Source organism: Buteo buteo, chromosome 27, assembly GCF_964188355.1.
Source record: "Buteo buteo chromosome 27, bButBut1.hap1.1, whole genome shotgun sequence".
NCBI classification, from domain to species: domain Eukaryota; kingdom Metazoa; phylum Chordata; class Aves; order Accipitriformes; family Accipitridae; genus Buteo; species Buteo buteo.
This window is the reverse complement of record NC_134197.1, coordinates 4,426,002-4,452,028: the sequence shown is the minus strand read 5'-3', so window position 1 is coordinate 4,452,028 and position 26,027 is coordinate 4,426,002. Positions and strand designations below refer to the sequence as shown.

Genomic DNA, 26,027 nt, shown 5'->3' with positions numbered 1-26,027 from the left:
TCCTTCTTTAACGTGCAGCTGAGCCCACAGCCACAAGCACCAAGGTGCACAGAGCAGCATCCGCAAACCTCAGACCTGGGGCAACAAGGCTGTAAACCCCATCAGCACCACTCACCCCAGCATTCCCAGCAGGTGACACTTCCACAGCTCCCAGTTCAGACTGGGGCTACACCCAGGCACATCCCTGCCCACGCACACCTCACCACAGCAACTCACTTCACGTTGCTTGAACTTAAAATGCGACACCAAAGCCTGCTTCCTAGGAGGATGGCTTTGGGCTTTGGTTTTAAAGGGAAGTAAGAGGCAGGAGGCAACGAGAGAGACTTGGTTCAAAATCAGTTTCACTCTTTATTTGAAGTTTTACATGCCACCAGCGTACATGAAAGTTGCACATTCTGAATTCGACTCACTACTAGAACAAAGGGCCAGATGCAAACACAAGTGTCAAACGAGCGCACAGATGGAGGAGCCCGAACCGAGGAGCTTGTCGGTATTTGCGACCAGGCTGCGCCGCATCCTGATGGCACTTGAGGCATCAGAGGCGAACCCACAGTTCTGAAGGCCACCTCCCTTTGCCATCTCCAGGGCGTTGGTTGTGACCTGGGTCTTCTCTCCTAGAGCAGCACCGTTCTCTTTAAACAAGCTAAACAAGCAGTTCTGGTAACATCTCTACCAGAACCGAGGGTGTTTGGAGACCAACTGCCCATTTAATGCTTTTCTGAATTCCCCTTTCTATCAATGCCAGCAGTTTTTACAATGAGAAACAATTTCCACCCGCTGTTTATAGGGAGAGACGACAGAAATAGGGACTCTTACACTGACATTTCATTTTCAAAGAAAGTTTTGATAGAAAAACATTTTCCCCAGCAGCCTTGGGCAGGGAGTTGCAGCTTCCACTTCAAAGGACAAACTTCAAAAACAAATCCAGTGTCCTAATGGTTTTGTGCTACATTACTTAATTGTCATACAGCTAATTAGCAATGCCTGATTTCACATTCTCTGTACATAGATGAAGTTCACAAAAGAAGGGGCTACTTAAAACAATAAATAAAACAAGGCACCAGGCAGCCAGACTCCGACAACATTAACATAAAACGTTACACTTTACCATTTAAAAAACTGAAATAAAAACCCCATCATGATTAAACCTATATTGATCTGTCTTCCTTCAGATCTCAGAGCTTTGAATCTCTGCAAGGAAGGGGGGAGAACGCAACGCAGGAAGCGGGGGCTTAGCGTGCGCGTCTGTGTATGTATTTTGCCAGTGTGCAGCAGAGATCTTTAAAATTCTAATTATTTCCCTATCACCAAGTAAGATCGGGATCAATAGATGGTACAAACTGACCCCTTTCCTCGAGTGTCAGGGGGAAATTAAAAAAAAAGAAAGGGGAGGGCGAAACGAGAGCGTCAGAGGTCAATGCCACAAAACAATAGATATTGATGTCTCCATTCATTTCAAACAGCGGAAAGGTCAATGCCTCCCTTGCTTCATGTTTTATGGCTGAAATCCTGCTGCTAACAGCAACAATGTTAGTAGTCAGACCTCATCCATCCTTTTTTATTATTATGATTATTTCTAACCAGGTTAGCCATTTTGAAAATTTGACGAAAGCTGGGAAGCAGCAGTGGGGGGCAGGGTAGGGGGAAAAGAGGGGAAGCTGCCCTGGAAATTAATGGAAGGGATGGTTTCCATTAGTTTTCGAGCCTGCCTGTCCCCCCACCTGTGCTCCGGTTTGTCCCTCGCTGCCCCCTAAAAAATGAAAAGGGCCTGAGGCAACATCTCTTCACTATTAATCATTATTCCCCGTACAACATCCCAATTGGTTTCTATGGAAATGATTCTCCTGCTAGAGTACCCCGGCTGCCTGCGCATCTAATCAAAGAGGCAGGAGAGCTGCAGTGGAAGGAGATTTGCCTCTGCAATACCCAGCATGGCTCGCGTGGTTCCCTGCACAGGTCTCCCTGCAGATAGGGAAGAGGAGCTTTGGATGGACACCCTCCGCTGGGACCGGCCAAGGGGGGATCGCATCTCGCTTAAACAGACAAAATAACCCTTCTGCACCGATTAACTCTGCAAATGGGAAAGTCCCACATTTCTGCAGCTGTGGGGGGATACCCCATCCTAAAAAAGGGCTGCTGGGAGAAAGTACCCAGCACCTCACAATGCACAGTACGTCGCCCCAGGACTTTCATGCCTCCGAAGATCAGCAAGGCGAAGGGACAGATCCTGCTCTGCTCCCCTGGGAGTCTCACACGCCTCAGCAGAGGAGGAGGTAGTCATGCGAATTAAAGCGAGCAGGGTCGCTGCTCTGCTACCCGTCAGCCTGCATTAGCAACCCCAGCCCTGCCCTCTCCTCCCAAGGCAGCACCCCCTTGTCTGGAGGGGAAAGCGTTTTGCACCCCTGCAAGCTCCCTCGCACGAGGTGGGTGAGCCCTCCCCTTTTCACAAGTGGGGAAATTGAGGCCAAGTCTCACGGTGTGTCTCTGGCTTCCAGTTGGAGGTCCGTGACGTGGTCCTGCCCTGCCTCCTTTCACTCCCATCTCTTCTCCTCCTGCCGAACCACCTCCCCAACAGACGAGCAACTGCAGTTCAAGCTTTCCTGAAGGAAGAGGCAGTTGCCACACAGCCCCCTTTCCCAACTGAGCAGTGGATACACTGCTGTTTTCTAAAGCGACCATGAAATCAGCTTTGTAAAACGGCTGAGGAAGCAGTCCTTTAACCCACAGTCCTTCTAAGAAACCTACCGAAATACCGATGACTTAGCCCTACCCAATTCCCCCCACCAAAACCACTGTCACTCTTCAGGTCTAGACTCTCCCAGCCTGCAGGAACCAAACGCTACTTTGCTAAACAAGACTAGCAGAGCAGCAAACAACTTCTGATTTTACAGGCTAATGGCACTTGTCCCAGACTATCCTTCTCCCAAAGAAGCCCAGACACCTCGTTGGTGGTCAAAGCTAAGATTTCTTCTGCAGTCCCCAAAGATCAGAGGTCTGATTTGGAGAGCAGCAAGAAACACGCCAGCAGGGACTGGGAATCGTGCAGAGGCACTCCCTGCAAGAAGGGCACCTTCTGTAATTGAATTCATTTATTTTAGACTACGGACAGTGGCATCAGCAGGCTCGGAGATCACCTCATTAGATGCTCACAGATAGCAGGAGGGAGATTTCTGCAGGAAGGGAGATTTCTGGAGAGAGGGGATAGAGACCAGAGAAAAGGAGGGGGAATTTCATATTAAATAAAAGCTAGGAACAAAACACCCATCTCTCCATTCTCCTCTCCTCCTCTAACGCTGTACGCCAGAGTCTCAGCGCTGAGTGGGCTCCGAGTCCCATATATTGCTCTGCTCAGAACATATGGTGCTATGTTTAATAGCCCGGCTCTGCCAATTGGGGACTATTAGGGTGGGTTCTTTTCCCAGTGTAAATGTTGCAGAATATAAATTGTAATTAACACCGATGCCAAAATAGCACTTAGAGAAAATAAGCACATTATTAACATCTGGTGAATCCTGCCTGGAGTGCAGAAGCAGCGGAAATTCTCACTCACCATAAGAGGATTTGTAGTAGAGATATCGAGCATTGGCCCAGAGTTGGGGAGTCGGGGGTGGAAGGAGTTTTTAGCTCTTTATCACTATTTGTGGTGCTATCTTTATTGCCTGTAGGTGACTTTTCCTAGCCCCGATTATAACTGGTAGCGTTTGCATCAGGACTTCTGACCTGCTTGCATGAATACAGATGTCTAAACATCATACTCCAGGCAACAGAATAATGGCATTATAAAACATGCCTGATTGCCTGCCCCCATCTAGCAAGACACGAGGCAGATGGGTATCACTTTGCCAAGCAAAAGGTACAGCATGTTTCATCAGGTTACTCTAACCCCCAAGACCAAAGGGTTAACGCCACCATTAAGCAACAGGTGTTTTTTGAGTTTTCCATCAGGACAGGAACAGGCGAGCTGGCGGTTTTGCCAAACTCTTGCCAGTGCTACAGCATGTATGTGGAGGGGAAATCCCTGCTGAGGATGGCAATGGCCTCGCTCCTGTAGGACGTACCAAACATTGGGATTCCTCCACAGGACCAAACAGGTCCCCTTAGGCATCAGAGAGCTGGCTTCCTACCCTCAGCCTTCCCTCTACCCTGCCCTGAGGCTAGAAGCACAAGGAGGAGAAAGCAGCTTTGCAAACACTTGCTGCCTAACCCTCGCTATTTATTCTAGGAAAGAAACCCGGACAAAAACTAGGCAGAGCTGAAGTGGCCAGAACTGGACAGAGCAGCGGCTCATGTTCCTGCCACAAAGTACATCTGATTCACCGAAGTGAGGGAGAAGGAGAGAAGAAAGCTGTTGGAGAGGGAGAGAGGGATTCAAACAGGCAAGTAATATGACAAGAGGTAGAAAGAACGACCTCGTTGGGAGAGTGGGAGAGAAAACAGTGGCAAGATGCCAAGAACAGGGCACCGGCTCCTTGCGTTCACCCGCACGGTATCTAACCTGAGGCAGAGTCTCAAATACTTCGGAGATGATCGCAGCTCAGCTGCAGCCGTTCCCAGAGGAGCACGAGCTGGCCTCACCACCTTGTTACCAGCCGCAAACCAGAGACTGCTGCTGGCACCCTGTCCTGAGCAGGGAAGGGAGAGAAACTCAGGGCAGACAACAAACACATGCAGGGGTTAGTTTTAGCAATGCACAGACCTGTGCTAGTAGAAGGCTAACATTAACCTGCTTGTTAACACCATAACCTATCAGAGAACAAGGGTTACCACAGTCTGGCTTAAGATTTACACCTGCAAGACAGATTTCCAGGCAGGTTCACACCTGACTGATGGGAAAGTAAAGAGGGAAAGTCCTCCAAAGCCGAGAGATGGATTTTGCTCTCAAATTCATCCCATCAGCCCAGGCTTCCTATGAACCACTGATGGCAGAACACTGTTTGGGAGATAGCATCTTGTGTAGAAAATGCCAACAAGGAGATGGGGACATCATCTTTGGACAACACTGGGCCTCCCCAGAAAAGCACTGCTCAACACTTTAGGGAGTGTTTAGGTGGAGAAGTTAGACAGTCCTGGCTGATAGCTGTTTTGCAGAAGACAGACCCAGTGTGCTACCACAAAATACTCCAGCAGAAGGGAAATCCGACTGCCACCCAGAAATGTAGCTCCAGGAATTTGTAACTTGGCTTTTGGTACAGCTGTCTGATGCTTTCAAAAGTGCTCAGTAAATAAGGCAATATGAAAGTGATCCAGACCACTACCGATGCCTGAGGAAGTTCTGTGGAGCAGAGAAGCTGACTGAAATCACACTGTGAAAATACTTCATAACATCTCTAAAATTAGCATGAGCTCAAGGCATAGGATCTAAGGACAGAACTGGAACACTGCATTCCCATCTACACTGCAAGACAGACTGCATTTAAATCAGATCTGAGCCTCAACTTATTCACTGTAGGCACCATCCACCCTAGGACAAGGATTTCCAAAAGAGCTGAGAAATTATTCCACCAGACTGATGGAAACAGCATCAGCAAGAACATACCATGGTCGAGGTGCTAATGACCTTAATTTGTTATTCAAAAATAAAAAAGAGTCCTTGTGGTACTTCTCAATCAAAAAAAAAAATTCTTTAAATATCTGTGATTGCATGTGTGTGACTACAAATGAGTATTTGTAACATAGAAAAGATGCGATGCACTTCAACTGAGCAACACATTTTTGTGCCTCTTAGCTGGCTTAGGCTTTCTACTTTGCCAAAAATAGACAGAAGCAAAGAATGATTTCCACCAATATCACAAAGCACACTGCCAAAGTACACAGGGGCCCTTAGGAAATACACCAGGCGACACAGGGGAAAGAGCATCGTTAAGTCAGTTTCTCTTACCGTTAACTTCAGTAAAATAACAAAACAATTCATATTAACCACAAGGAAATACTCATCAGATTCCAGAAGCCTTTGAGACAGGATTTTCAGATGCAAGCAATATCCAATAGATGTTTCCCCACTGCAAAGGACCAGCTGTTTTTAATTTGCAATTGCACCTATTTAAAATGATTGTACAGCATCCAGTGAGGTGGCCAGGAGCTGAAGATGGGGAATCCAGGCCAACAAGAAGCTATTTGTGTGCTCACGCTGACTGTCCTTTCCATGCTGTGACAGTCACCACCACAAGTTGGGAGGTTCCTCGGCCACTCTGCTTTTAAACAAGGTAATTTCATCCAAGTGCCGCATGGGGACATCTCTGATGACCTCTGTCAAGTCCTCATGAAGCAGAGGGAAAATGACGACATTTAATGCAGGGCGGTCCGCCTGGAAGCTAAATCAGACACAGATTATTAGCTGAGGAAAAATACGAATTCTCCAGTGCAAGAGGAGGGGATTGCAGGGATATAGATCATGCAGTGGTGGGGGCAAGGAAAGGTTGCTCAGAGGAGGCAGGAGGGGCAGCTGGAAGTCAAGGTCTCCCACTCCCCTCTCCATGTGTCAGCAGGGAGTGCAGGCTGGGCTTGCACTCCTTTTCAGCAAGTCTGTTGAGCTGACACAAACCCAAATTAGGCCTAACATGGGGAGGGAGGAAGAAGTTTTAAAAAATTAATAAATAAATCACAACATATAGGTATTCTTAGAAGACCAGAGATCCTAAGTGCTCTGCCCAAGCTGGGCAAGTTGCTCAGAGATAACAATTTAAACCACCTACAAACCAGTGGCAAGTTGCAGAGCCATTAAGAAAATCAGGCCAGAGTAGTGCCAGGCATTCTCTCGGGGTTGAGCCTGGGATTATCACTTCAGGCTGGGTTGTTCTGCATGCAGAGTCTACACTCTGCAATTAGAGCACAGACAAGTTTAGAAAGCTCAGATCTGCAGATAAGCATTTAAGTGTGCGTGCGCACACACACACACACGCGTGCGAACTGCAGCCTCCTTTTTAATCCGAGCTGCAGAAAACCTGTCTTGGCACCACAGGAATTTGCCCTAACAGAAACACAAGCAAGTATCCCTGTTTGCCACTTGAAGTTTAGATTCCAGTTTCTGAAACTACAGCCTCAGTCCTTTTGGTCCCCTCTCAGAGAAATGTCCACTCTCCTCCTGCCCTCCCAGGTCTTCTTGCCAACATCACACCGCTGGGTCTCCCTTCTAGCACATCCCAGACCTTGCAAACAAGGGGCCTGATACGACAACATGAGAGAGAAGCAGCAGGGTTCTAACTACAGAGCAGAGGAAGAGAACAGCAAAAATTAAAGTCATTTATACAATGTAAAAAGAACCATAAAAAAAAAGCTCAGGTCCCCATCAGCAAGTACTCTACATGATAGCAACCTGGTGAGTAAGAAAACATGGGGGATAACATTGCATAACAAGAGTTCAGTCTTTTAAAGCTGGGGGGTAAAGGGAAGTTATGCTATAGCTTAAGAGTTACACCCTTAAGATTAAAAGACTTGTGACTATTAGCCCCGTGCCATCAAGATGCTTTCTCCAAACTGTGTGACAAGGGCCAGTTCATTATCACTCTAAAGGAGGCAGAGTCAAACTGGCAGCACCAGTCCCTTGAGGCTGAACCAAGTTGTGTTGGGTCAAAAGAGGAGTTCACTGCTCAAACTTCTCCTAAACAGACGTGTGTCTGGAAAATTCCCAGCTCATCTCTAGCTCTGAAACAGCCAGATTTCTGTCAAACAGAAAGGGAACGGCTGCAGATTTGGCTGCTGGAAACACACATGAAAATCCCAGGTAGCAATACGGCCAGCTGAAGAAAAGGCCATGAGAGACTGACATTTCCTGGGAGACAGAAAGGATATTTCCATCCACAAATGATTTGGAGTAGAGCAAATCTGTAGCAGAGAAACTCCCATTCCAAGGCTAGTTGCTCAGTCCTGGTGGGTTAAATTAATTTGCCTGAACCTAAGTAGCTGCAGGAATAAGGATTTCCAGCAACAAAGCTACCTGGGGCAATTTTATATCTTTCTGCATCACAGACCTGCCCTTCATGCCTCACGCCTAAGGGCTGGCAGAAAAGGACACCGCTCCTTGAGTGGATCTGGGGGCTTGTGTAGGAGCTGCGCAGTTTCTTACTTCCACAGCACTGCCTACAAGAAATCAACCAGCAAATAACCGCTGATCTGGGAGGCGGTTGGTAAAGTCTGCAGTGAAATTACATAAAATACAGCAAATGTCTCTTTGATAGTCCCACCTCTGCCTCAGCTCTTCGTGTTTCTTATCCAACACCACAGTCCTGCAGAGAAAATCATGTTAATAGACCAAGTTTACGGAAGTTCAGCTAGGAAGAAACAGCCATCTCCCCAAGGCAAAGAAACCTCTGCTTCTTTCTTTGTATATAGACTCTCCCAAATTAGATCTGCATGCTGCCTTCTCACCATATACAAAATTGTAGTTTATAAGCAGCCTTTACATGTAGCTATAAAAATGAGAACCTAGACAGGTTTACATGACAATCTGCCACCAAGACAACTGAAAAACCCCAACACAGTAAGTACACGTTCCAAAGAGGCTGGATTTATATGAGAGGTTTGAACTTGACCTCAAAAAAAAGAAAAAAAAAAAAGAAAGAAAGAAAAAGAAAAAGAGAAAAAGAAAAAGAAAGCTTTGTAATTTTCTCCCCCCCTCAACAGGAAACTGTATGTTACTGCAAACCTTGTAAATTCCATACCCCAGCAAGTTGACGCCGGAGAATTCTTTCCATGTACAATTTGCGTGATTTAAGAAAAAAAAAAAATCAAATGCACATGGTTCACTATTATTCTCAGCTAAATGTGCGTGCAAAGCCTCTCCTTTAACTGCCTGTTAAAAAACACCCTGATTTTAACGAGCAGCTGTCATAATGTTAAACTGGGATTAGCAGTTCCCAAAAGCAGACTCCCTCTGCAATCTATGCTCCTTTAGTCCTTCCCCGGAAGGCAATTCCTTTCTTCATACACCTGTCCAGGTGGGCTAGATTAAGTGAGAAGCACTTAGAGCACTAGTTTGAAAGGCCCCAGGCATGGGGAGGAGATAACAAGAAGGGGAAGAGATTGAGTTAATGAGTTGCAGAATAGCTCCTGTAATCTTCTTGACGGTTCTTTCCTCATTCCACACCTGGATGGACTTCAAACTGGATCTACCTCTGCAAGCGCATGGCTTGTAAAATTAAAACCCGAAGGACAGAGAAGGATGTCAACCTGGGGAGACAAAAGAGCTGCAGTTTCAGACATGAAACCCTGCTTTTTTTCCAAGGGAGAAAAGCCAAGGATATGCTTGCTTGCTCTCCCCTACAAAACCTCCAGACTAAACTCATCATGATTAATTAAATGAAAGCAAGTTTTCTAGGCAACTGACTAGCAGCCCCTTCAAAACAGATCCTTTAATCAGAAACAACCACTGGGATAACAAAGAAAATACCCCCCCACACACATATTTTCCAGCATAGCCTCTGGTCCACTAGACTCAACACCAAACCAACAACCACCCAGCAGGAACTTTTACAAGGAGGTCTCTGAAGTGTCCTCATTTGGATGTGGACACATAGTGGCCCTGACTTCAGCAGCTGGCCGGAATCATCCATGGAGCTGGGAAACAAACAGCGAAGCGCACCTTGTGTCACAAATTCCTCCTGGCATCAGCAGAGGTATAACCTCACTCTACAGTTAGACCTTGAACAGGTTGCATGTGACTGAAAGGGTTAATGACACTTTGTTATTTGTCTCCGAAATTATCCCAGAACAGGTGTGGACTGGACGCAGTAAGGTTATTTTCAAGTGAACAGCTTGGTAAATAGCCTAACACTACCGTCTCAATTACTTCCAACCAGCGTGGCAGGATCCAATATGTAGGTCAGGGACAAAGTCAAAAAGAAAGAGAAAAAGTCTAAAGCAAGGCTGCACTTTGATCAGATTTCCTCGATTTTAGCAAGACAAAAGAGTCACTCCCTGGAATGCAGTTATCTCCTGGCAAACACTCTCAGTGTGTGTTTTCAGACATACCTCTCCAGAGAGGCCAGTGAGTCCCCAGGACTCCACCTGCTGATAGAGCTAAAGGGCAGCCCAAAGCCAGAGGAGAACCTCACCAGCCAGCCTGTAGCGATGGATTATGCCCCCCCTGCAACTCTCTGCACCACAGACCCCAGAAGACGACAGCTCCACTGTGTTAGGTGCTGCTCAGACTTACCTTCCCTTACGGGGAAAGGAAAGGACAAGGCAGTATTTGGGACTGCAGAATGTATTTCCCCTTGAGATTTCCAGAGAAACCTAAGAAAAGCCCTATGCCAAATTCAGACATTTCAGCACATCCCACTTCACAAATGCTGGCAAGCGGGAATAAGGGCACACGAGGTGGTATAATTAAGCACTGGCAACAAAAGCAGCACACACCAGATAAAATGAGGAAATACGGCATATCAGGAGCGGATCAAGGCCACGTTTTTTAACTCCACAAGCTGAGATGAGCTTATGGGACAAGTGGCTCTAAAGAAGAAAAGCAAGGAAGGAAACCAGGAGAAGCTTGATTTGGGGGAACAGAGGAGATGTAGACTGTGGTTTGCATGACTCTCACAGCAGCAACTCAGTCTCTGCTGCAGTTGCACACCTTCTCCCCCCTCCACTTAGACTTCCCCCACAGGCTGGTGAGCTGCTCCTGGAGAGGCCCGAGTTTCTCAAGAGAAGGGCATTCAGACCAAGTCACTTTCTGCCATGTACACAGCTCTTTTGCCCACATGCACAAAAACTCTGTTAATCCTCCACCAGGGACAGCAGAAGTCTGTTTTCACTGGAAGACTTGCTCACATCTGAAAGTTCAAATATGGCATCTGTCTTGAAAGCTTCAGCCAGCATACCTGAGCCAGGCTGGAAACTCCCGTCCCTGAAGCATGGCTCAGTAGAACAGAGGAAATGCCAGGACAAGCTGGAGCAGCTGACAAGTGGCATGACCCAACGTACAAACACACACTTTTCTCATCTTTTAAGGGAAGGCCAGACATACACTTAAAATTTGTTCCACTGGCCGTGCCCTCAACCCAGTACCGGGGAACTGCAAAAGCTCTCCTTGCTTACAGTGACTGCCAATAGTGTAAAATGAAGCTTCTCCAGAGCATCTTCCAGCCATGCCAAAGAAACTGCAGGTGCGATTCCCCCAGGCCCATTCCTCTGTGAGCAGGGAGGACCTTTGCCCCCCGCTCATCCCTCAGAAGCCTCTCAAGAGGGGTCCAAAGCCTCCACACACTGACTCTAAAGCAGACCCATTCCTTAGTGCCATTCTCACTTCCAACCCTGCCAGAGTACCAGTGCTGAGCAGACTTCATTTTCTAACCTCAGAAACGGACTTCAGAAGTTCCAGAGGAAAGCTGTTGGGATTCGTCAGGTTGCTCTTAACTCCACACAATGAGATATTTCTTCCGTAAAGTGTTTTCCTTTAAGGGTGTCTTCCATCCCCTCATGTCTACATGGACAAATGGGCATTCTCCCAAGGCCTGCAATTTCCCCTCACCTTAAGTCCCATCACTACATCCTCCAATCTGAGAAAAAGGGGTGTAGATGGGACTCTGGAAGTCATTCGCACACAATACTGCCAACTCTCCCATTATCTTCAATGCAGCATCCTCTGCCAGTGCATCATGTCATGGGGAAGGAGCAATACATGTCAGACTCATCCCGAGTAGAGGCAAATTACATCTCTCTACTGTGGTTTCTCTCTGTAAGGCATGAATGACACTCCGCTACTTCTCCTGTGAGCTGAGGTTTATATTAAACACGCTTGCAGATTGAGGTTCTTGCATTATTTTGCCAGCTGAACTCTGCATCAGTCAAATGTGACCGGACAATTAGAGGGGGAGGGAATAAGAACCCAAAGAGCGATGCCAGAGCGCCCAGGACACGTCCTAGGGGAGTGCTCTGCCAGAGCAAGCTGAAAGTTATTTCCTAATCTCTTCCACAAATTAAAAAGCTACTGCAATAACTGCTCAATTAGATTTATTTTACTATGGAAATGCTTTAAAGCTGCAGTTAATGCTTCCGTTCAGCCTTTTACACTCTCATGAAGAGAAAGCACGACAGTACTATTCCAATATTATTTCTCAGCCAAGAAAGAGGGGAGGACACTTCTTGAAACCTATTTCATGCACAAACCAATCTACCCACTAAGGAAGGTTTCAGGACTGAATTCCCTTCAAAACACATGAGCTAGCAGTTAGAACAAGCCATTTGGGTCAACCGCAGGAATGCATTTAAGAAGGGGGTATGTTAGTACCCCCAAAAGAAGATACATTAATATGCCAAACTGGGGATGGTCCCACAAGCCGTGCTGGCTTGTAAAGTATTTGAACCCACCCATAAACAACAACCCTGGTAGACCAAAGGTGTCCGGGCCACACCTCAAGCAGAGTCAGCCTTTGCCAAGCCCGCCGAGGAATTCTTGGGTAACGCAAGCTGACAAGGATGCAGTTTGTTATTCAGTCTGTGACAGAATGATTCAGGGGTTTCCAAGAGCAGGAAATGAAACAGACAATGAAAGCTGGAACAGGATGCTAATGATTCACTACACCAGCCTAGCGATACATTAAGTCTTCTGCAATCAGACGCAGGGCCTGAGCCCACAACATGCTTAGGCTAGCGGAGTGGGATTGGCAGCTACCGTGCTGGCTCTGGGATCCAGAAAAGCCAGCAGTGTACTGAGAGGGACTTTTTCAAGGTCAGAAGGAAGAGAAGGTGGTGAAGGGATGCAAAAACAGCTTGAAAATCTCAAATAAGCCCTAGGTGGTAATACCAGCTTTTTGCAGTGTCAATACAATTGCAGCAGTCAGGTGGGCAGTGCAGGAGGGACGCTGGAGGACTCTGCTGAATTCAAAGATGATCTTGCACTCGCTTACTGTCCTAACAGCCGCCTCTCACCCAATCTAACAGTAAAAAGGATTACCCAAAAGGGCTTTTCTGAGGCCAAGCTCACAATGAGAATCCAGGCAAGAGGAATACTGCAGGGATATCCAGGGCAATAGCAACCAGGGAGGGGGGAACACTTAGCTCCGAGGTGAGCGAAAATTTATTTGTGATAGTTCAGTCCTGTGCTAAATGCCAGGAGAGGGACTGGCTCACTCAGCCCTTTCCAAATACTCAGTTTCACCCCCATGCTCCCACCTGGAAGCCCTATTTCTGCAACTGAATCCCAGGAGGGTGCTTCATCCCTTCAGCGAGCATCATGGCTCTCACAGCCACACAGGGCCACTGGAATCAGCAGTTTAAGAAAAGGTAAGATCCAGCCAAGAGTTTCATGTTAAAAAAGGACAATAACAAGCCGGGGAAAATTTAGGTAATGCTACAGAAGCTTGAATAGTAAGATCTAATGCAGACTGAAATAGCTATTCCTGGAAAGTGGCAGGAGTCCTATTGTGAATGTCACTTCAAACTAAGCAGTGCTCATACCTGACACAGGCAGAAGAAGGAAGGTTAAGTTAGTGTTTCTCTTTCTCCAGGTCTTGGATCCCCAGAACAGGCAGGTTGTCCTAAAACTGTAAAATTCTCTGCACTTTCTAGCACTGGTTAAGCCTCAGAGTCACCCAAGTAGCACACTCGCTTTGCAAAGCCATTTGCTGGAGACAGGTAGCCAGCATGGCTAGGGGAAAAGGGGCAGAGAGCTTGAGCTAGGACTGCCCATTCCCCACTCTGACCCCACAGCTCTTGGGGGATGCTGTACCAGGACCCCTGTCAGCCCCAGCCCTCTGCACCTTCTCCCAGCAGCTATCAGACCCCAGGAGATTACAATAGCGCTTTTGGGAGACATGAGCAGCTGAGCCCAGCTACCCACCCACCTCTCCAAAACATATTTCAGCTGCACCACGATCTTTCGCTTGCTGACCACGCTCTCTACCGTGGCTTAACTTGGATTACATTTCTATAAATCACAACTCGCCTCTATGCCTTGACACTTTCGCCCCATGTATGAAGAATCCCTAATGACATCGTGCTCTCAGAGATTTTTTTGTTTTGCTTTGTTTTGTTTTTTTTTTTATTGTTGCTTTCTTAATCTTTTCCAAGGTGTGTTTTCAAGGACTTTTCACAGGATTGTATTGTCTGGTGTTGTAGAGTCCTTGAAATCATTACAATGATAGGAGCTATCTAAACACTTCAGCTAAAACCAACAAAATTCTAATGGAACACACTGGAAACAAAACCTGTCTTCGAGGCCAAGGGGATATTTGCCAAAGCATTTCCCATCCCCTCTCCCAGCCTGTTTTCTGCTGGTAAGCTTCACCAGGAAAGCAACTTCTCCTGCACATTTGTGAAGTACCCACTAACCACGCTATGTAGCTGTGCAATCCTGAAGTCATCCAAATTCCTTGCCCGCAAGATTTCTGGGGCAGAGAAATACAGGCGTGTAAATACGATTATTTAGCATGCAACACATCAGTAAGCAGTGGGACACCTTCCATAGGTCACAGCTCCATCTACTGACTATTTCACAAAATAACAGTGTGGAAACCCTCGGGGAAAGCTGTTCGAAGCCCGGTCCTCCCAGACCGGGCTTTGCATACACGGCTCTTTGCAATCATTTAGAAAGAATCCCAGCACAGCAACTCAGCCCAAAAGGGACAAGCAAATCTCCCTTTTCTGCAAAGAAGCCTCTTTGCACAGCAACACATCCGGGGTCACGCTTGAACCTACAACCGTGCGTCCTTGAATTGTGGTATTTTAGTGTTTCTGGAATTACCACTGCAGTGGTTTTAACAGAAGAGTTACTTAAACAAAGACAACATGCGCTTGGAGAAGCACTTTGGCAAAGTTAGGGTCCAAGCATAAAAGGGAAAACATTGTGTTCGTTAGATCCGCTACTATCTGAAGTGTGGCAGCGGCAGCAGCTGAGCACCATGTGATAGGAAAAAAAATGTCATTTTACAGAGAAACTGAGACTAGACCACTGTCACATGTGAAATCTGAGGAAGATCAGGGAAGTGGATATGGATCACTCAAGCCACATCTCCCACTCTAACCACTAGGCCCTTCTTATGTGCACAGAGTATCTCCCTGAACCATAAAGGAGATTACCCCTCCCATTCACACAGAAGAAAAAAGAATAAAGAAAAACACTGCAATGATTTATCTGCCCAGAGGGAAACAGTCTTCTCTAAAGCTCAGAGGAGACCTTGCCCTTGCAAGCCTCTTGTTTGCTGATGAGGGCTCCAAGATGAGTGCTGCTCTGCTTAGTGTGTTTCATTGCAAAAGAGGCAGAACTGAATCAGAGGCTTTTAATGACTTAAATGCATAAACTAATTTGTCCCGAATAGCAGCAAACTTCAACCAGAAAAATGCCCACAAGAAAGATGGACACCACAGGGCCTGGTTTAGAGCTGTCACAAGACTAACAGACACAAGAACAACTCTCTTTTCGGGCCAGTAGAACAGAAATACATAATACTAACCTTATTTTACAGTCAAAGGGAAGAGTTTGTGAATCAGTTCAGGCTTTAAGCCATCAGTGTGATGCAGGAGATTTAATACCCAAGCTCCCATCACCACACCCTGTATATACACCATCTTCCAGTACAACTGCGCAGCTGAAACCAGTCTGTTCTCCCTGAATCGGTCCCAGCCTCTTCTGTGATCCAAACCCTCCTGTGCATCCACATCTGAAAAAGGATTGCACTGGACTAGATTGCGTTTTCAAGCCCTCCCAGCTCTACCACCTGCAGCAAGCTAGTGTTGCATGCCCAGCCCTAGGCCTTTCCAGTTCCCACTTGCTTTTCTTCTCTTTTTAGAAGCATTGGGACAATGAGAGTCACTTTGTCCCCATCTCCCTGTTCAAGACCAGCAATCACTTGGCAGCTCTCAGCCTAAACAAGAGCATCTCCATAGCCCTAAAAGAGGAACTCTAACCCTTAATGGGACCTGAGGAATATGGATCAATTCCCCTGGCTCAAGAAAGGGAGCAAACAAAGAAAGGCTCACAGCCTTGCCTTCCCTCCTCTCGCCTCCTTCTTCCCATCCACTCTCCATGTTTTGCCCGCACACGCAGCATCTGCACATATTCCAAACAAACAAATAATAATAATAAAAAAAGGATAAATCACCTGATTTCATTCTGGCACAAGGATATGTAACTTCAAACTTGCTACCCAATGGGCTCTTCCAATTTGAAACTTGGATTAAAGAGACACTAGCAGCACATTTTTAGAGGAAGACATGCTGTGTGAATTAGAGCCTTATCCACAGGTTTAAGCAATGAACTAGCTCACACATGGATTTTACTGCACGTCTCTTTGCCCTTGGAGTAGCAGACAAAATGCAGTCAAGAGAAAGTCAATTTCTGACCCCATCTGAAGGCACATTTGTGCAAGGATGAGAATGGGAACACTGGAAAAGTCACGTGGTTAAGGACCCACTGATGGCTCATGGAAGACTCCAGGCTTTGCTTACAAATCATTTTCTGTATTTTGTTCCTTCCATTTTATTACTAGAGACAGTTGCATGAGAACGGGATCTTTGTTGCTTAGGAGAGCATCTGCTCCCACTGCTTATCCTCCTCCTGAAGTCATAATCTTACGTGACATCAAAATCATTTCCAGAGCCACCAATTACAATGTCACAGAGGATTATGACTTCAGGTATAGAATTTGCAGTGGGAGCAGATGCTCTCTTCAGAGGAAAAAAAAAAAAATGCACTTCAAAAAATCCTGTTTTCATACAAACTTCTCTATTAATAAAATACAAAAGAAGAAAAATAGTATGACAGCCAGAACTGTTGCTAAATATAAAAATATTTTTTAACATTTCCACGAGGCATCAGCTGCTCTTTAGAAAGTTCCCAGGGTTTAAATTATTAAGAGGCACAGAATGTAGTGAGAATCTGTCCACAACAGAGAAAAAGAGCAAGAAAAGACTGCAGAACAGCGTATTTCTGCTCAGTACGTGAACATTAAAATTTTGGCCAGTGCTGCAATTGCATCTCAGAGGGGAGGGCAAAATAAAAAATGGGAGCTGCGGATTTTTGGTCCTTTCTAAGGATCCCCAAAGCACAACTGAAATCAACCATGAAATGTTTTTACAGATATGAAGCCCTGTGAAAAACAAACTCAAAGAATCCTTGTCACATCACAAGGAATTTACTTGGATGTTTCCAACAATCACTATCCCAGAAGGACACAGAGCCTTTTACAGGCAGTAACAAACAATCTCGTGTGCAGTTTGGTAGGTAGCTAATATAGTCATAGGCTCTTCTGGATTTGATCTGCGGAAACAAGCCAAGTGTAATAAGTCAGCTTGAAGCTGGAGAAAGGCTGGGGGGGAGGAGCACCCTTTAGGATGCAGTAATAATGCCGTGTGATTTGAAATTTTTATTAGAGCTTAACAGGGCAAAGCAACAGTAGGTGACAAAGAAAACAGACTGAAGGCGGAGAAAAAGCCTTATAGAAAAAAAAAATTATAATAGAAAGTCTGTTGCATGGGAAATATTTTGTAAGATGACTGCCACTATTAGAAGATTTCAAAATGCCAAGCATAATTAAAAGCTCTCTTTTCAAATGCAGTTCACGGCTCACACACAAACGTTTCCCACCACGTGAGCCTCAGAACACTGCAAGGGGCCAAGCAAAATGCATTTAAGAACTGCCAAACGTGCAAAGGCAGTTTGTACCAATTCTCCCCCCAATCCCACACCTCCCCCCCCAAGAAAAACCCTTCACAACAACCCTTTAAAGGCTTTGAATTGCGCTGCCAGGGGATTATCAGTAAGTGACATTTACAAGTGATTAGAGGACAGAGAATTATCTTAGTCACTTGTGGGAAAGGAGGAAAGCTTCAAGGTCAAATCTTTCAGTACTTAAAATGTCGGCAGATGTTTTGTTTACACAAAAAGTGTCATTTGATTTATGATGGAGCTTTACATCCAGAACTTCAACTCAGCCAACGGAACTGCAGAGAACATGGGTGGGAATGGAATCAAAAATTCATATAATACCTTCAAATATTTCACTGATTCACTCTTATTAAAATAAGAGGCTAGTTCATGTGCCAAGCAGTTACACAGTACCTATTAGCTTCTTGGAACAAGTGCTCCAAGCCATATAAACCTTGGCAAGCAAGGAAATGGAGATAAATCTTCAACAGCTCCAGAAATCCCACATCAACCTCTTTCTGCACTCACCTCCGGACAATAGATTGCTGGAGATTTTTGCAAACGGTAAGAGATTCTCCCATAAACATGTGGCACATGATGACCTCAAGGCAGTTGGCCATGAATGACATCACTGCGTCAGACTGCAGAGTCCCACTCCGGGAGACGATGCAAAGCCGCTGGAGAGAGGAGCAATGACTCAGTGCCTGGAAGAACTGGGCGCCGGCACAGAAGTATGGCTGTTCCAGCCTGCAAGAATAAACAAAAACAAGTCAATGGGCAATTCATGCTTGGGCCACTTTCAGACAAGAGGGAAGACAACACATTCATGGGGGGCTGGCAAATGGAGCAACCAGTGTCCCCCACCATCTGTTTCACTTACACATGCGATAACCTTCTACCTGCTTGCGCTAGCGGTATGGTATAACAAACCCGACATTGCAAGCTCAGAGCTCTTGCTTGCTAGTTACTCTTGAACAGTGCGTGCTCAAGGACAAGGACACAAAGAGGCAGAAAGGCCCTAAACTGCAGAATTCCAGCACCCGCAGGGAGTAAACCTGGTTTTGCAAGTTTTCCACAAAGCATGTTGGGTAAGATGGGCCTTAGGTCTGACCAGCAGATCCATTCTGGTCTTATGACAAGCACAGCCTGGTTTTTGCTACCTGATATCCACTGAGCAGTTGATGTGGATTTAAGGACTTAACTGCTCCAGTGCACCCAACACTGATCAAACTAGTCATCTTCAGTTTACTGCCTAGAGAGAAGCAGGCATGAGAAATCCACAATGAACGCATGCTGATGCAGAACCTGGGCCTCTGAGCCAAGAGAGTGACCACAACCAGCGCTCTCCGGTAAGAGGATGGCAAAGGATCAAAGCTACTGCTCTCCCACAGGAAGAATAACCATCATCAATCCAACCTTTATCTTAAACACTTGGCCCAGAGAAGAGAGACGGGATCCTCTATCACGGCTATCCGCAACCTTAGGTCACAGCCCAGAGCAGGACAACAAAACGACATGGTGAAGCCATACCTGACCAACAAGGGGGTCTATGTTTTAACCAGCAGCATAACTGGATGACTCCTTCACAGAAACCAGTCTGCAGGAAGCAGAACCTGCTCAGGGTTGGTGTCACCAGGAGAGTACATCTGCTTAGTGGAGATTTACTACAAGACAGAGCACTTGGGAATCCCAGTCATTGGGTCAGCAAGGCCAAGAGCTCCAAGAAGGTTAATCCATTAGGTGATAACAAGCTGTTGGTCCCAACCTGATCTGGATAATCTCTGCATGGGCTTTTGTAGTACGCAGGGATATCTCAGCAACTTAATCCTGTTAATTGATAAATTCTGCTTTAGAGACTCAGCCAGTGACTGCCTGTCAGGCAGCCTTGCCTGAAGAGATCCTAACAGCCCATAAGCACGTTGGGTAATAGCTTAAAATTAATATTAAGGAGATGGGAAGCCTCTTGAGTTTTTCAACTGCGTTATTGGTGCACTGTAAATTCAGGACAAAAAGCACTGAATCTCCTGCAACCTTACAGCAGGTTTCTAGGTTAATCTCCGTGATGCGACAACCATACTTGCAATACTGCCTTTCACTCGCTAGATGACAATGTTGCTTTGGAATATCCCCTTGAACTAGTTTCTCAGCCCGGAAAATGGGGAGGGGAAAAAAAGGTAGAAGCAGCAGAGCATTAGCCAAATGAAAAGGAAACTACATTATCAGGAGGAAGTGCTAAACATTAAAATCCTCTTAAACCTATATAAAACCTTAGACTTTACTCAGGAAAGAACAATGACAGCTTACATCGAAAAGCCTGGCTGTTACAAGGAGACACCCTTGTTCATCCTTTATTCAAGGCTCTACGCTGCCTCCCATCTTTATTGCTCTTGGCCTCCATTTCAAAGTCTCTGGAAACTACAGGGCCTAGACAGAGTGAAGCAACATTGCACACCCAAACCTCCTTTGCCAGATCTTAGCTCTTCCGTGGCTGTTTAGTCTCCTGAAGGTTAAAGATACATTCACATGACCCAAGCCATTAAGCTGCCATCCCTTAGATGAGAGACCAACACGCTCCTTGCCTGTTAGAAATGGGAAGTGGTGGAAAATTAAAACCCTCCTGAGGTGTTGTAGCCACCCTGGCTCCCTTCGCCATTGCAATGCATCAGGAACATGCACACAAACACCAGTCTCAGCTGATGAGCAATAATTTTAGTCACACTGTCTTTGTGATCACAGGAGTGACCTTGCTGTTACTACTGTTAGCCATTTTACACCCATTTGTGAACAGAGGATGACAATGGGACTGACAGGTCTAGCAGTTTCACCAACAGAAGCTGATTTAGGGAAAAAAGAAGGAAAAAAGCATCTTTCTAAAGTAATAACATTTGTGTTCATATAGACTGGCGCAAGGAAACCATCATGGTTCGTGCCCCTTGCCTTCATAAGCACATTTGGGCTACTGTGAAGCTCCTTCGTGCACCCTTTAGGATCAGATCCTTGGTAGGACCCTTTAAATCCTACCAGGAGAGGAACGCCAACAGGACAAACTCTAAATTTGGAATGTTTTCAATATATTATCAAGAAAAGAAAAAGAAATAAAAAAAATAAAAAGGCAAGACTTTAATACGAACCGAAGGGAGAAAAATATCTCATTGGGAAATCTGAGGAGAGCTCTACATTACCTAGACATTGTAGGAGTCCCTTCCTGGAAATTTAAGAGATGTGCGTGTACGCAGAGCCAAAAAGTCAGCAAAGGCATGTATTATTTAACCTGGCCCTGACAGGCTGCTAGCTCCCAAATATGCAGCATCCACTCTTCCTTATCTGAAAGGAAGGCAGTTGCAGCATAGAGACTTTTTGCTCTTAAAACACTGGTTAAAGGGCATATCCTGAGCCCTCAAGGACAGCATGCGATGCCTTCCCATGCTCCACAACTCAGGAAGGAAAACACCCAGTTTTCAAGTCCTTGCAGCTACTTTTGACCAGAACAGGAACACTCACAGTTTTAAGACTAGCCACAATCAACCACGCACTACATTTCTGGACATCTGCAAACAAAATGGAGATGTTCAACAGCAGCCCCTCACCTGAGATCTCTCAAACACTTGCAGTGTTTCAGCATGTCCATGAGAGCAGACATATAGACCATCTTCCCCATCATGCCCAGGTTGGCCAACGAAAGAGTCCGCAAATGCTGGCACTGCAATCCAATGTTAATAAGCCCAGAGCCAGTAAGAATATTTGGCAGTTGTGCTAAGGTGAGGCTCTGCAAGTAAGTCAATTGGCTAATGGCAGCCACCTCTGAATCCCCCACGCTTTGTGCCCGGACACAAGGAGGCAACGAGTTCCGAATTGCTGGCTCGTTGCGGGGCATGGCAGAGGAAAAACTGGACCCAATTATTTCCAAGGTTTCCAAAAATCGGAGGCTTCCCATCAGAGCCCAGAATACTGAAGACTCTATCTTCTGATTTGCCTGGTCTGCTAAGTTCCTTGGATAAGTCTGTATCCCAATCCGAACTTTCCTTCCAAACGTTTGGGGCACCAAATTAGATGCCGTGGGAGGCTTTTCCACATTTGCAGCAACATCTGTGATGGAGCAAACCGGTAACGCTAATGAGAGCAGGTGCTTTAGCCTGGACAGAAGCTGGCACAAGTGATTCCCTATGCTTTCTGAGCTGTGATGGTGAGCTGCAGAGAGGTTGAGGTGTCTCAGGTTGCAGCAAGACACTACCAGGCTTTCCAGAATGCTACTGTCAATGTCATCTTCCGCTTTTCGAAATAAGGACTCCGGAGCCAGACAGTGAACGCAGCCACTGAGATTCAAACTGGTCAAGCTTTTAAGATCCTTCCCACCATTAATAACCCTCTGGATCAGGTGACCACCAGATAAGGTGCATCGGCTAAAGCTGAAGTAGAAAGGGTTGTTGAACTTCAAGTGTTGCAGGAGCCCAGAGCCATTAATCCAGGCTTTGGGCAATTGTAAAGCATCCAGACGTACATTTCGAGCCATAGAGTCCAGGAGATTTTTAGTGGCTCCCGTCTCTGCAAAGCTACCGGGGGCAGAAATAAGGAAGGCGTGAAGGTTCTCAGGTGTCCGATCACTTAGCACCGCCAAGTACAGCCTCACCACCTCCTGATTAACGTAGCCAGGAGCCAGCCTGGCATAGAAGACACGGAGGTTCTGGTAATGGGGCACATTGCTCTCACCTACCATTAGCTGCCCAGAGAGCATAAAACCTTCTCGTGAGCGATCAAGGATCTCAAAATAAAGCAGCAGTTTCTCAAGGCTAGTGCAGCATGGAACGACACCATATGATGGCGTGTAAAGAGTTTGCTTCAATTCCAAGACACGGCTAAGAGTGGCTTTACACTCACTGCTTAGCTGACTGGCATCGAAACCTGGATTTACATCTATCGCCAAGGAGCGCAGGTGCTGGAGCGTGGACAGCATCTTTGAGAGACGGAGAGAGGTGACGTGGCACCCAGACAAGTTCAGTTTTACCAGGTTCTTGCACCGTGTTACATGATCAATAGTGGAGCTGGGCAGCCAATAGCAACCAGCCATGTTCAGCTGGTAAATCTCTTTTCCGATATCCCTCATCAGCTGCTTCACTTTGTCTTTGTTTACCTGTACTCAAACAAAACCAGATTCAATGAGATATACAGCAATGGTGTGTACTGACTCAGTTTCCCATCTGATGATGGGGATAACAGTGGTTAGCACTTAGATTACGTGTCTCATCCAAAGGTCTCAGGATGCTAGCACAGTCTAAGAATTATTACACTGCTGGTTGCTCGCTTGGTCTGCCATGCTTTGGACTCTTAAGATTACACCTCCTTTAGCTTCTCACTCTGGGCAGTTCTGCATTACTGACTGTGAGGCCAAATCTGTTCAGCAAATGATAGTGGAATGGAGGACCATCTCCATTTTCTAAAAGCAAAGCTATTTCAGCAGAACTAGCTATCTACGGAAACTCAAATTGAAAGAAGAATGTTTCCATTCTCCTTCATCCAGTTTCCTCTTTTGGAAATGAGTGAGAGGCTTCCCCTTGCCTGCACTTGGTGATACAGTCCTCATAAAACGTATCACCCTTCATTCCCAAGCTTTATTTTTGTTGTAACATATATACAATTTCTGGCTTAGCTGATTGCATGCCTGACAGCAGTATGCACAAGATTTTTTTGCACAACAACACGGAAAATGTATTTTGAGAAAATGATAACTGTACACAACCACAGCTACAAAAGGAAAGTCACATCTACTTTAATTTTAGCTTCCAGAAACACAGAGAAGATAGTTTTCACTGAACGTATTTTATATAACTAAGGGAGCACAGAGCTGTTCTAACAAAGCATTCTGGAAAACAAATGCTTTTATAAAACAGTTTATTGTTTATTTGATTTCAGAGTTCAAGAGCATTTCATTTAAGCAGACACATTGGAAAGTTCTACTTCTTGGCATTTTTTCAGAAGCCAGATTTGTCTTCATAGCTAACAGAAGAAACAAGCTACTCTCCCCACCTTATAGTCTTTCTGAAGTATAACTGTATGGGTTAGACTTTTGTCAAGGCAAAGCGTTGCAAGTTTCCTGCAGGTTCTCCTGACGTTCAGGACAAGGTCTGTGCAAGGGACGTAGCTGAGGATGTGCAAAAGGATCTCATCTGAGAACTCCATCAAGTTGACACCATTAGTTTCCTCCTCACTCTCCCCACTTATGATCTCCTGGGGGTAAAAAAAAAAAAGAAAAAAGAAAAAAGAAAAGCTACGAGCTCAGAAACTTCAGCAAAGCTTGTGAGAAAACAGATACCGAGTCTCATAAGGGTTTACAAAGTGAGACAAAACAGAAATGCTTGGATCTTTAAGTAATTCCATCTGCATGAAGAAACCGAAAGCTTTCCCTTAGAAGACAATATGGAGGTAGTGCAAAACTTCACAAAAAGCCCCAGTACCTTCACTTGCTCTTTCACTGTTGGCTGCTTTAGAATGAGGAAAAAAAATGTTTATGTTCATTCCACTTTTGCGCCTTACTTTGCAATGGGAAAAGTGACTGTCCCTGATTCTTTCTAAATATAACGCAGCAGTCTCCTTCTACATCTTTCCTCTAAGTGCCATCCATTGCAATAACCTTAAGAGTTATATAACCATAAAGAGAGAGAGATACATAGATAAATACACACAAAGGAAACTGCAGTCCAGTACCGTATCACCCATAGCTCTTGTGCAACATGCTTACACCTTAACCACATGAAAAAACTGACAGCTGGGCTCCAAAGGGGACACGAGAACCCCTTTGCTCCTCCACCCCACGCTCCCTTCCTTTGACACTGGGGTGACAAGGGGCACCCCAAAGCCACCAGGACCGCCTGACAAGAAGGCAACAGGAGGCACACGGCCTTCCGCAGTGCAGGGACACCCCCCCCCAGCCCACCCCACCGCGATGACGGTGGTTTTGGGGGACGGCTGGGACTTTCATACCATCTTTCATAAAGCTCAAATTGGCATTAATGCCACGGCATCCCCTGAAGGGAAGGAGGGAGCTGGTCCCACATCACAGCCCCTCTAAAAACCCCCACAGAAGCACCCCGGGGGAGGGCGATTTCGGCGCCCGTACCCAGCCCCGTTAGACGGCGGCAGGCTCGCCTCAGGAACCGGCTCCCCGGGGCCTCCCCACCCCGCCGGGCAGCCCGGGCCGGGCCCCGCGGGGAGAGGGGCCGCCGGCACCACCGCCGCCATTTGAGCCCCTTCACGGCCCGCGGGGCCGGCTCCAGCCCCTCTCGCCTCACCCCCATCCCTGAGGGGGGAAGCCCGGCTCCCCCCACAGCCCCAGCCCAGGGAGACGGCGGCAGAAGACGAGCCCCGTTACAGCCCCGGTTAACGGCCCTCCGAGGGGCCGGGGCGGAAGAAGAGCCCCTTCCCGCCCCGGCTCACCTCTCCACAGCGGAACATGGCGGCGGCCGCGCGGTCCCGCCGCCGAAGCCGCCGCCTCCCCCGAGCACCGCTCAAACCGGCCGCGTCCCGGCCTGGCTCCCCGCCGGCCCGGCCGCCGCACGGTTCTTCCGGCGCTGCCATGACCCGGCTTCCGCGGCTCGCCACACCCCCGCCGTCCCCACGGCCGCCCGGCGCCGCCATCTTGAGCGTGGCCTGGCGTGCGGCGGGAAGGAGGGGAGGTACCAGCCGGTGTTCGACGCCATCTTGAGAGCGGCGCCGCCGCCATGATGGGAGTGGCGGGTCCATGTTGGGACGCTCGCCTCGGTTGGCTCTGAGGACGCCCTCATCTTGAGGGCGGCAGGTCTCTGCGGAGGCGAAATCCGAATTGTTCGGCGGGCAGCAGCCCGGCTGCCTCGCCTCTGCCCCAAGGACACCGGTGCTGAGGTGTCGGGGACGGCAGGAGCCAGACGAGCGCCCGCTCGGCCTCCTCCGCCCTCAGCAGCAGCAGCTCCCAGTCACGGGCCCTCTGCCACCCCGGCAGCTGATTCACACCAGGTCCGAGCTCCGCAAAGCCCTGAGTCGGCTCTGAAAATGTAAATCTGCCCTGCAAGGAGCCACAGGGCACAGCAGTGACTCAGCGGGGAGCAGAGGGAGCCCCGCCGGTTTGGCGGGACACCCCCACCCCGGGCTGTTGTGCAGCCCCCGGGGCACTGGCTGCGTTAGCACCCTGGTTTTCTGGGGAGGTGGCGGGGCATTTTTGAGAAGAACCCTCTCCTGGTTCATGCTGTGGGTTGGAAGCAGCCGGGGTGTGGAAGACGGGATACCCACGAGCACTGAACGGCTTGGTGCTAACAAGGGGGCTGCAGGTACCAGCCTCTTCCTCCCAGGAAAACCCTAAATATAAACCTGTCGGTTTCAGGTTCGCTGGTCATGTGTGCGATGATCATCAATCTGGGCTCTAACCAGGCTAAATATTCTAACTTGGGCTGTGGGCTTGAGATACGATCCTTCGCTTCACCGA

The 26,027-nt window shown here is 47.1% G+C and overlaps 1 protein-coding gene across 2 annotated transcripts in view; it reads right to left on the bottom strand.

Moving 5' to 3' along the window:
- The window catches only part of FBXL18 (F-box and leucine rich repeat protein 18), a 38,654-nt gene extending 13,435 nt beyond the window's left edge, over positions 1 to 25,219 (bottom strand). The window contains exons 1-5 of one of the 2 annotated variants that reach the window (XM_075058442.1): positions 25,007 to 25,219; positions 23,600 to 23,800; positions 21,166 to 22,706; positions 18,107 to 18,325; positions 330 to 6,311 (exon numbers count right to left, since the gene is read on the bottom strand). In XM_075058442.1, the coding sequence (XP_074914543.1) occupies positions 6,155 to 6,311; positions 18,107 to 18,325; positions 21,166 to 22,706; positions 23,600 to 23,800; positions 25,007 to 25,207 (2,319 nt within the window). In that variant the 5' untranslated portion in view covers positions 25,208 to 25,219 and the 3' untranslated portion in view covers positions 330 to 6,154. Of the gene's footprint in view, positions 1 to 329; positions 6,312 to 18,106; positions 18,326 to 21,165; positions 22,707 to 23,599; positions 23,801 to 25,006 lie in introns of those variants that run through there. The other variant, XM_075058443.1, reaches the window with a different exon arrangement.
- Between the last annotated feature and the right edge of the window lie 808 nt (positions 25,220 to 26,027).